Raw genomic sequence first — 12536 nt, forward strand, 5'->3', positions numbered from 1 at the left:
ACACATAACCCAAAGCAGCTCCAGGCTCTGAGCCATCAGCACAGCGTCTTATGTGGGGCTCGAACCCACAAACCACAAGATCATGACCTGAGCCGAAGTCAGACACTGAACCAACTGAGCCACCAAGGTGCTCTTAGATGTATGTGTTTGTGAAACTTTATTATTATCAGGGTTTTGGAGATATCCACTTCTTTCCATGCTTAATGGTATAGAAACTTATTTTGCTTCTATATTAATATAGAAAATACACACTTCAAGTATTTTTCTTACTATTTTAATGGAGAAAGTTCGTTTTGAGCATATTTTTCATTGCCTCAAGGACATCTTTATTCCTAAAGCTGTAGATTATAGGGTTGAATGTAGGTGTGAGGATGGTATAGAATATTGCCAAAGACTTGTCCTGGCCTGGAGTGTGGTATGATTTGGGTCTCATGTATGTGAAAATAAATGGCCCATAATACATTGTGACCACCATCATGTGGAAGGCACAGGTAGAAAATGACTTTTTCCGTGCTTCTGATGATTTCATTTGAAATATAGTAATGAGAATTTGGACATAAGAAGCAACGATTAGGGAGAAAGGGACAAGCAGAAAAATTAAGCCACTTACATAAATTCCTCGTTCATAGAGTGTTGTGTCCACACAGGACAACTTCAACATGGCAGGGACTTCACAGAAAAAGTGATCAATAGCTCTTGAGGCACAGAAGGGAAAGTGGAGTGCATAAGCTGTGTGGACTATGGAGTTGACGGTCCCAATAAGCCAGGACCCTCTAGCCATGACAATGCAGACAGAGTCATTCATAAGAATGGGATAGTGCAATGGATGACAGATGGCTACATAGCGATCATAAGACATTGCTGCCAGGAGAAGGCACTCGCCACCCAGGAGAGTGAGGGATAGAAATACCTGGAAGCCACAACCTACAAATGAAATAGTTCTGCTGCCTGACAGAAAGTCAGTGACCATTTTGGGAACAATGTTGGAAATATGCAAGATGTCCATAAAAGAGAGATGGCTCAGTAGGAAATACATCGGAGTGTGGAGTCTTGAGTCCCTGAGGATAAGGAGGATCATGACTGTGTTTTCTGTTACAGTCATAATAAAAATGATGAATATAAAGGAAAAGAAAACTAGACTTGATTGAGAAGAAGAGAAGAGTCCCAAAAGAATAAAATCACCGGTGAAAGTGTGATTTTCATGTGCCATCATGAACGTCTCTCTTTTTCCTAAAGTAGAAAATAAAATAGAGCTAAAATAGAGTAGTGTAAATATTAAACTCATTTACATTTAGATGCACAATAAAATGAGAGTTAGTGATGCATATTTTGCAATTAAAGTTAATGGAATGTCAACCAGTTTTTGAAGTGGGTTTCTTTCACAACATGGTCATTTATTTGTTTGAATCAACTGATGATATTGAGTACATTGAGTGAGCTATTTACTCCATGTAGTCTCATAGTCTTAATTCCATATTCTTTATTTTGGTTCAATCTTTGTCAAGTGTCACCTTTTCCAGGAGACCTAACTGTAAACACTGTTTTCTTTCTTTCTTTCTTTCTTTCTTTCTTTCTTTCTTTCTTTCTTTCTTTCTTTCTTTCTTTCTTTCTTAACTGTGTTTCAAATTTTTATTTAAATTATAGTTATTTAACATATAATGTAATACTGGTTTCAGGAGTAGAAATTAGTGATTCAACACTTACATATAACACCCAGTGCTCATGATAACAAGTGCTCTCTTATTGCCAGTCACCCATTTAGCCCACCCTCTATTCACCTTCCCTCCAGCAACCCTCAGTCTGTTCTCTATATTTAGGAGTATTTTATGGTTTGCCTCCTTCTCTCTTTTTTTTTTCCCTTCCCCTATGTTCATTGTTTTGTTTCTTAAATCCCACACATTGGTGAAATCATATAGTACTTGTGTTTCTCTGACTTATCTTGCTTAGCATAATACACTCTAGCTCCAAGCACATCCTGGCAAATGGCAAGATTTCATTCTTTTTGAAGACTGAATGATATTCCATTATACTTATATGCCACATCTTCGTTATTCACCAGTCAATGGAAATTTGGATACTTTCCATAATTTATTTTTTTAAATTGTTTTAATGTAATGTTTATTTATTTTTGAGAGAGAGAGAGAGATAGGAGAGAGAGAGAGAGAGAAAGAAATACAGAGCATGAGCAGGGGAAGGACAGAGAGAGAGGGAGACACAGAATCCAAAGCAGGCTTCAGGCTCTGAGCTGTCAGCACAGAGCCTGACAAGGGGCTTGAACTCACAAACTGTGAGATCATGACCTGAGCCAAAGTCGGACACCTAACTGACTGAGCCACCCAGGCGCCCCATCCATAATTTAAAATATCAGTATCAACACCCAAACCCCAACTACCATATTTCTCCTCTGCTCTCTTTGATGTATTTTGCAAATCAAATTTCATCTTCTATATATTAAATAAACTTATGAAATACATTCCTGTTTATTGTGATTCTAACCCACCAGAACTTGAATTTCCCAATTGGAAACTTTCATTAGAACTCTGTATTAGATGAATGGCTAACACAATGCTTGGTAGGTTGTAGATGCTGAATAATATATTTTCAATACATGAGTAAATGGATAGAATATGGAACTCAATTTTCTGTCTCATTTTTATCTGGATAAAACTTAGAGAAAATGAAATGTGTTATTTCTAAATTTTTCTAAAGTAATAAGTAATGAAATGCTACAAACTAGTTTAATCTATGTTTGCAATTTGAAATATCAGTATTTACATGTAAGTACATGAAAATTTTATTCAATTAAATAAGAATATATTTTATTTTAACTAGTTTTTTCAATTCTAGAAATTGAATTGTATTTCATTAATTGTTTATATAGGGAATCATATAGTCTTCTAAATAATTATATTGTTTATATGTGGATACTGGCTATCTAACTGGTCCCTTTACTATTAGCAGAAACTGTATGTATGACCTACATACACACATAGGAAAATAAATAAATAAATAAATAAATAAATAAATAATATGCACACATACATACTTACACACATACACACACAATTTTACAATTTTGGAAAATACAGATGCAGATTATGAAAAATAAATAACAAATATAAAACAAGTTATTTGCCATCTTTAAAAACTATTCATAAGTTTGAATGAAAGGAGTTTTGGCTTTTACTTTGGGGATGCAAGCGTACAAATGTGTTCCTGATGAAATAGGAATAATTTGTATTTTTCTCTTTTATTTTATTACAGTGAATATTGAGATTCTTCATTAGGAAATAAGCCTCTTAATTCTATTTCAATATCCTGGATTGTGAACACTGTGTTGCTCTAATTTTTAAATATTAATTTTTTTTTTCAACGTTTTTTTTTTTTTTTTAATTTTTTTTTCAACGTTTTTTATTTATTTTTGGGACAGAGAGAGACAGAGCATGAACGGGGGAGGGGCAGAGAGAGAGGGAGACACAGAATTGGAAACAGGCTCCAGGCTCCGAGCCATCAGCCCAGAGCCTGACGCGGGGCTCGAACTCACGGACCGCGAGATCGTGACCTGGCTGAAGTCGGACGCTTAACCGACTGCGCCACCCAGGCGCCCCTAATTTTTAAATATTAAAAGATTAGCATTTGAGTGAAGTTTGCAGACATATGAATGTTTAAGTAGTTCATGCAGTTTTGACTGGTTTGACCTACAGCTCAAGAAAATTTTATATAGACATAGATTCAGATTTAAGGACAGCTATGACTTCCATGAACTGGTGGAACATAAGTCTCTAAAATCTATGAATCTTTCTGACAACTCAAATTCAATATATCCTTATCCAAAGCTGTTGAGTTTTTCCCACTCCCAAAACCAGTTTTATCCTTCTGTTTTTCCTTTTTCCATTGATGATTTACTTTGTTCAACTCATTCCCATTCAAAAATCCATACTGAATTTTAGTGTTAGGAAGTATGGGTAATGTCTATTTTCTACAAAATTCCCATTATGTAGCAGTGCCTGGCCTCTTGTAGGTTCTCAGTAAATGCTTATTAAAGGAATTTTTGACCATGGAATTGAAATCAAAAGTTTTCAACAATGCATCTATTATATTTACATTTTTAAAGAGTTCGTGCTGCCTCCACAAGAATGTCTGTATTTTGTCTTCCGATATTTGAAACACTCCATGATAAATTCCCTAACCGCTTCATCATCTTACATTTACTTTCTTCTTTCCACTTCCATGGGGAATATGAAGTTTCTACAACCATTTTTTAGGACTCTTTGTCTTACCAGTCAATCAGGAATTTGGACTATCCTCCATAAAGTTAGAATGGTAGATAAAATGATATCTTCTATGCCATTCAGAATGTCGAGTGAAATCTATCCTTGGATCCAAAATGCTATGCTCTAGTGGTGAGCTTCCTAACACGAAGATAAAAAATGGAGAAAACACATGTTACATACAGAGTAAATTCTTCCAAATATGTGCAACTCTAATAAAAGTTACAGTCTCTTTCTCCCCACCTGCCATTAAATGCTTTATTTTTTTTGTATAATAATGCTAAATGTAATGAAGAAATGTAGCATGCAGTTTATATCTTCCTATATTCTAGAAGTTTGGAGACTAAAATGCTACTATTGAGGCACCTGGGTGGTTCAGTCAGTTAAGTGGCCAACTTCAGCTCAGGTCATGATCTCACAGTTCATGGGTTTGAGCCCCACATCGGGCTCTGTGCTGACAGCTCGGAGCCTGGAACCTGCTTCGGATTCTGCATCTCCCTCTCTCTTTGCCCCTCCCCTGCTCATGTTCTGTCTCTTTCTGTCTCAAAAATAAATATTTTTTAAATATTAAAAATATAGAGAATGCTAGTATCATTAGATGCCATTTTTGTTTAACTATAAACACTGTTGTATTCCAATCTTTCTTCCCAGGTATGTGAAAGGCCTCCATACTGTTTACTCAGTGAGTTCACTACACTTAAATTATTTTTACTATTTTACAATTATCAAGATTTTCAAATGCATCGTGGATCCATTAATTTTGACTTAACAGGATTCAAAAATATTTTTTTCATTTCTCTGACATATCTATCAGTATATAAATAAATCATTTCAAATATTTCTTTAAATTTAAAGGAATTTACATTTAAAGAAAGAAATCAATCAATAATATCAATAAGGCTACACATTTATTCAATGATATATATACTTTGACACTGCATCTTTAAAGTTTTTACTGTAAGACAAAAGACAAAAGCAACCAGTCATTTCTTCTAAAAAATATTTATTTTGAAAAGTGTTTGATATAGAAACCCTGGGTAATAGTAAGTCTAATATACACACTTATACTTTATACTAAATGACCACACTGCTTTTATTTTTTGATGTAATCTAAAAAAACACAAAACCTTACAATCTCAATGACCCAATTGATCTAGCAATTATAAGTTCTATCATAAAACTTCAGTTATCAGACTTACATGGTTGCTGTGCAACTGGTTCCAATTCAGTGGTTGTTACTGATTATTCACACAACTGTAACAGAATATTTTATTGAAGATGAAGAAGTCTGACAATGATATTCCTAAATATGGATGGAATAAAATCATTCCTTATTTAAAGGACTTGACATGGAAAATATATGCCATAAATGTATGATAGACATGATTTTGCCTAGGAATATGTATGTTACTGACCCAAATAATTATATTAAGAAAGTATCAATATAAACCTAAAATCTCCATGATTTAAAGAGATAAACAAGAAAATTTAATGTGAATACAGTATTTTTAAAATATGTCACATCATGTCTTATTATAATACAACACATCAATCACACATAAAATTGTATCTGATTTTAATTTTTATCAAAATGGATGATAATGGCACATGCTTCACAGGGTTGTTCTGAAGATTAAATTTGACATCACATAAAATAACATGTACACACACACATGGAACATATCTTAGTATATAGTAGTTACACAGAAATCAATGCTTATTACTGTTGTTTCATTATTTTTTCTAAAATTACTATATTACCATTTCTATCATTTCTTTATTATTACTATTGTTATTATTATTTCTTGATATTTTAAATAAGCATTTAAGCTATCATATACTAGAAAAAGAGAGTGTAATATTCAGCATATGAAGGAATATAACTGAGTAAAGAAATAAAATTCGATGTGGTGATCAGAACTATATTGTGTACCAGTACCTGGTGAAATTGGTTCATGAGGCTCTCTGGGGGAAACAGAAATGCATTATGTTGAACGATAGTATGTGGTTTGCTTCCCACCCATATACACACATACAGATGTGCGTGGGGGGGCAAAGCAATGTTCCTTATTATGAAATCAGTCAGCTGAGCTGTTCACAAATTTATTTTATACTAGCCATTTGACATTATAATTAACTTTTTTTTTCCTCTTGACTTTTCAGGACACAAAAACATACACCAAAGAATCATTGCAAGGTGATCTTACATCTATTCCATTTTGCTTTCATAACCCATTTAAGGGAGTCCTGTGAGGATATTCTCACATCGACATCAGATTCATCATGCCCAACACGAACTGCCAAAGTTCTATGAAACATGTACCACCATTGGTACCACCATTTACAATAGCCCAAGCCAGAAATCTGAAAAAAGTTATCCCAAATTGTCTTTATCTCTGCACTCTTCCTTATGAAAATTATCATCTCCCACCTGTTCTACTTGTGTAAATGATTCCCCTGGATTATTCCTTCTCACAGTGCTACATACCATGTGTGGTCATGGTGACTCTAAAATATCAATTCTATCCTTTTTAAATGGAATGTCTAAATCTGTACTACTTCAGTACCATCCACATGTGACCACATGCTTCACAACTCTTCTTGAAGTCAGTAGAGTGTGCCTGATAAAGTACACTTTGGACAATGACAGTGAAAGAGTGTTGGGATCAGAAGCACACACTCATTCCTTTATCCCATGAATTTCATATACATGTAATAATGTGTACTCCTGCATTCATTCTGGATGTGTTGTACAGGAAATAAAACACAGGAGTTCAGGAGCAGAAACCTGTGAGCCCACAGGCAGCTTATTATTCATAATGATAATGTGTGAATATTAATGAAAAGTAACTCACCAAATTATTAAAAAAAATAATTTGGGAAGGGAAAAGGCAAGAGGTTTCCCTGTGATTCTTTCTTGTTATCTTTAACATTCCTATTGGGTCATACATTTTGGGGGTAAGGGATCTAGGATAATTCCAGTATGTTTATTCAAAATGTATAATACATGCTTTTATGACATAGAAACTCAAATGATTATGATATTGTGAAGATAATTGACATAAATGTCTGACTCCAATTTCTCCTTCCCCATAAATACATTTTTTGTTTAGTCCAGTTTATTCTTTTTGCAACACAGTTTTGAGCATTGCATATAAGTTGCTAGGTTAGAATGCATACAGATTTGATCCCAGGTACACTAAAAAAAATATGAAACAACCAACCAAATAATCAAACAAAGGAAAACACAAATCTCCCTATAAATTGTGAAACAGGCAACCAAATAATCAAACAAAGGAAAACACAAATCTCCCTATCTGGAGCTCCCATTTCCACTGAAACTACAGCATTGATATTTATATAACCTTACCTTCTTGCAGCTTTGCCATACCCATATTCTTTCTTCCACATCTACAGTCTTCCCCTCCATTTCTAAGGTCTTTGCAGTCTTCCAATATCTAAGGTTTCATGTAAAAATATCCTTTTGTGGGTATTTTTTCTCTTTAGTTTATTCTTCCTTGCTTCTCTTTCTTGCTTAGAACTGGCCAGCTCTGACAGTTCATCTTATTTGAGCCACAGTTTCACTGTCTGAGTTTATGTTTGCTCTATGTACCCTGAATGATTTACTCATCCTTTTCTTACCTGGTTCCTAATGTTACCCCAGGGTCCTCTTCTCTCACCTCATTAAACATTACCAATTTCACACCACCCAGGACAGAACACTGTTGATGAGTTCTTTCACATCTAACACACTGGGCTCACTGGTTCCCCAGAGGCTTCCAACAAGTCCCTCCTCTTTGGTGTCTAACCATTTCTCACAGCATTCATGTGTCTGCTTCAATGTCACTTCTTCTATAGTGAGAGGCATAGGGTGATGCCTCAATCTGGGAATTTGCATCAAAGTACCTGAAAGTATGCAGGGGGAAGTTGGATAAATAGTTTGAGAGGACCAAGGAGACACAGGAAGGACACCTACCACCTTGACGTCCTGTGTCATGTAGCTTCTGGAAGAGAAAATACCCACCCTTTGATAGGTGACATAGGTCTCTAGGAGACAGCTGGGAGAGGAAGTGAAGGGTACATGAGGAAATTCTTTGTGTGGAGTGGGGTGGGGTCACAAAGATAGACAGGCATTCCTCAGGGAACAGCAGAAGAATCCTGGTGTCAGAGACAGAAGGGAGATAGTCTGATTCAGACTGATTAAACAAAGTGAGATCAAGCATTTGTTAATAAAAAAAAAAAATCCCACCTTTCTGAACCCTTCCCCATTACACCCTCTCTTCTTAGCATATTTTATTCCTATTCTTCAGGGCCTGAGAGCATACTGTCTGCTAAAGGAACTGTGTTTGGTCTGTCTCTTACATTTTATAAAAATTCTAGGGAAGGCCACTAGGCTGACCTCACTTGTTGCAGCATTGAGAGTCTCCTGCATGTTTGCGAAGTCAATGAATGAACCTACTTATCATTCAGGCAGCCTACTACAGAGACGTACATAAAAAGATCTGTTTTATCTAAGTAATGATGATTATTTTTATTCTTGGTGGATTCATAAGTCAACTAAATGGGTACCAAATAACTAAATATAAAAGTAAACATAACAAAAAAAATCAGTTAATTTATTGGTCTTACACCTAATTATTATGTCAAGTATACAATAATGAGCATTTATGAATGGTGGACCCTATTTAAGCATCTAGTATTGATTAGCATCTTACAGTTATTAATTGTTTATAATTGGAGATCTGTATGGTCTCACAGAGATTAGATAACATGCCCCAATTATAACCAAGGGTTTAAGTCCTGAAATTCTGGTGTGAGAACTCACATTCAAATGTGAAGACCATTTTCCACAGTAATTGTTAATCTATTTTAACCCAACAAAGTGGCTTCATTGGACAACATCTTGTTCTCTAGGAAGGGAAAGGTTAGTTAAGTTCCATGGATTTCTGTGTTGTGTATGAGGAGATGTCCACCCCTACTTGCATAACTGTACTGCAAGCTATTTAAAATCAGACAATTGAGTTCAGATCTCTGTGAAGGGAACCATGAATTCAGCCCCAATATACTTGCCTTCCTTTTTCAAAAAATGCAAATATTGAATGTACCTCTCAGATTATGGTAATCATTAAAATGAAAACATGAAAGTGAAATGTTAAGCAAAATACACAGAGTAATTAATGAATTAAAGACATTTTATGTTTACTTTTATTGTTATATACAGTTATTTCATTATGTTCAACTATTTTTACTCCACTTGAAAGAAGGATTAACTAATGTATGAATCTAAAAGTTTTTACAGATATAAAATATATAACAAAATTACCTTTGGATCAAAGTATGACTATATTGAGGAGCACAAACAAGGTTTAAACTACAATAAAAGGGTAAAGATCAAGTAGAAATGCTGAGGGGCACCTGGGTGGCTCAGTTGGTTAAGCATCCGACTTTGGCTCAGGTCATGATTTCACTGTATGTGGGTTGGAGCCCCATGTTGGGCTCTGTGCTGACAGCTCAGAGCCTGGAGCCTGATTCAGATTCTGTGTCTCCCTTCCTGCCCCTCCCCCTATTGTGTTCTGTGTGTGTCTCTCTCTCAAAAATAAATAAATATATTTTTTAAAAAATTAGAAATGCTGAAGCATGGCATTCAGGTTTGGAAAAAATTCCTCAAGTAACCCTTCTTCTAAAGTCTATAGGTGCCATTTCCAAAGTGCCACAGCAGTTTGTAAAACTGGAACTTTCCATTCTCCTTGACATTTTCTTTTCTAGATTATTTGTCTTTTTTGGTTAATGAGAAAGAGACTATAAGACTCGGGAAATTGCTATAAAGGTGTTGTGAAAGATAGGATTCAGATTAAGCAAAAATGGGAAAAGTAAGAAAGTAAACTTTTAAATGTGTTATGTTAAACCACTGTCTCAAAGTTAATTTTGTATTTTATTGTTAGGTCTCTGGAGAGCACATAAATACAAAGTTGCAAATTCAGAGATATATTAATAAATTTCTATATATTTATAATTATTCCCTTTGAAAAAAAACAACAACCTATTGTGGCACCTGTGTGGCTCAGTTGGTTAAGTGTCCAACTTTGGCTCAGGTCATGATCTCACGGTTCATGAGTTCAAGCCCTGCATCAGGCTCTGTGCTGACAGCTCAGAGTCTGGAACCTGCTTCAGATTCTCTCTCCCTCTCTTGTTCTGCCCTTTCCTCACTCATACTCTGTCTCCCTCTCTCAAAAATAAACATTAAAAAAATGCGTTGAATAGAAAAACCAACAACCTCTTTAAAAGTGCCAAATTTCCCCATTGAGGATGATGTTAGCTGTGGGCTTTTCATAAATGGCTTTTATGATCTTTAAGTATGTTCCTTCTATCCCGACTTTCTCAAGGGTTTTTATTAAGAAAGGGTGCTGGATTTTGTCAAAGGCCTTTTCTGCATCGATTGACAGGATCATATGGTTCTTCTCTTTTTTTTTGTTAATGTGATGTATCACGTTGATCGATTTGCGAATGTTGAACCAGCCCTGCATCCCAGGAATGAATCCCACTTGATCATGGTGAATAATTCTTTTTCTATGCTGTTGAATTCGATTTGCTAGTATCTTATTGAGAATTTTTGCATCCATATTCATCAGGGATATTGGCCTGTAGTTCTCTTTTTTTACTGGGTCTCTGTCTGGTTTAGGAATCAAAGTAATACTGGCTTCATAGAATGAGTCTGGAAGTTTTCCTTCCCTTTCTATTTCTTGGAATAGCTTGAGAAGGATAGGTATTATCTCTGCTTTAAACGTCTGGTAGAACTCCCCTGGGAAGCCATCTGGTCCTGGACTCTTATTTGTTGGGAGATTTTTGATAACCGATTCAATTTCTTCGCTGGTTATGGGTCTGTTCAAGCTTTCTATTTCCTCCTGATTGAGTTTTGGAAGAGTGTGGGTGTTTAGGAATTTGTCCATTTCTTCCAGGTTGTCCAATTTGTTGGCATATAATTTTTCATAGTATTCCCTGATAATTGTTTGTATCTCTGAGGGATTGGTTGTAATCATTCCATTTTCATTCATGATTTTATCTATTTGGGTCATCTCCCTTTTCTTTTTGAGAAGCCTGGCTAGAGGTTTGTCAATTTTGTTTATTTTTTCAAAAAACCAACTCTTGGTTTCGTTGATCTGCTCTACAGTTTTTTTAGATTCTATATTGTTTATTTCTGCTCTGATCTATATGATTTCTCTTCTTCTGCTGGGTTTAGGCTGCCTTTGCTGTTCTGCCTCTATTTCCTTTAGGCCTGCTGTTAGATTTTGTATTTGGGATTTTTCTTGTTTCTTGAGATAGGCCTGGATTGCAATGTATTTTCCTCTCAGGACTGCCTTCGCTGCGTCCCAAAGCGTTTGGATTGTTGTATTTTCATTTTCGTTTGTTTCCATATATTTTTTAATTTCTTCTCTACTTGCCTGGTTGACCCACTCATTCGTTAGTAGGGTGTTCTTTAACCTCCATGCTTTTGGAGGTTTTCCAGACTTTTTCCTGTGGTTGATTTCAAGCTTCATAGCATTGTGGTCTGAAACTGAGAGCTTTTTCCCTGAGATCAGGAACACGACAGGGATGCCCACTCTCACCGCTGTTGTTTAATATAGTGCTGGAAGTTCTAGCATCAGCAATCAGACAACAAAAGGAAATCAAAGGCATCCAAATTGGCAAAGATGAAGTCAAGCTTTCGCTTTTTGCAGATGACATGATATTATACATGGAAAATCCGATAGACTCCACCAAAAGTCTGCTAGAACTGATACATGAATTCAGCAAAGTTGCCGGATACAAAATCAATGTACAGAAATCAGTTGCATTCTTATACACTAACAATGAAGCAACAGAAAGACAAATAAAGAAACTGATCCCATTCACAATTGCACCAAGAAGCATAAAATACCTAGGAATAAATCTAACCAAAGATGTAAAAGATCTGTATGCTGAAAACTATAGAAAGCTTATGCAGGTAATTGAAGAAGATATAAAGAAATGGAAAGACATTCCCTGCTCATGGATTGGAAGAATAAATATTGTCAAAATGTCAATACTACCCAAAGCTATCTATACATTCAATGCAATCCCAATCAAAATTGCACCAGCATTCTTCTCGAAACTAGAACAAGCAATCCTAAAATTCATATGGAACCACAAAAGGCCCCGAATAGCCAAAGTAATTTTGAAGAAGAAGACCAAAGCAGGAGGCATCACAATCCCAGACTTTAGCCTCTACTACAAAGCTGTCATCATCAA

The 12536-nt window shown here is 35.5% G+C and overlaps 1 protein-coding gene across 1 annotated transcript; it reads right to left on the minus strand.

The window, feature by feature from the left end:
• Positions 1–274: 274 nt before the first annotated feature.
• Positions 275–1213, minus strand: LOC131492685 (olfactory receptor 2AJ1-like). Its single transcript, XM_058696420.1, has one exon. The coding sequence runs from the start codon at positions 1211–1213 to the stop codon at positions 275–277; it is 939 nt and encodes a 312-aa protein (XP_058552403.1).
• Positions 1214–12536: the final 11323 nt, after the last annotated feature.

The sequence above is a fragment of the Neofelis nebulosa genome, chromosome 1 (genome assembly GCF_028018385.1).
Source record: "Neofelis nebulosa isolate mNeoNeb1 chromosome 1, mNeoNeb1.pri, whole genome shotgun sequence".
In the NCBI taxonomy this organism is placed as follows: Eukaryota; Metazoa; Chordata; class Mammalia; order Carnivora; family Felidae; genus Neofelis; species Neofelis nebulosa.

What these genes read in the sequence shown, in the direction of transcription:
- LOC131492685 (XM_058696420.1), bottom strand. Translation starts at nt 1,213, where the DNA reads ATGATGGCACATGAAAATCACACTTTCACCGGTGATTTTATTCTTTTG.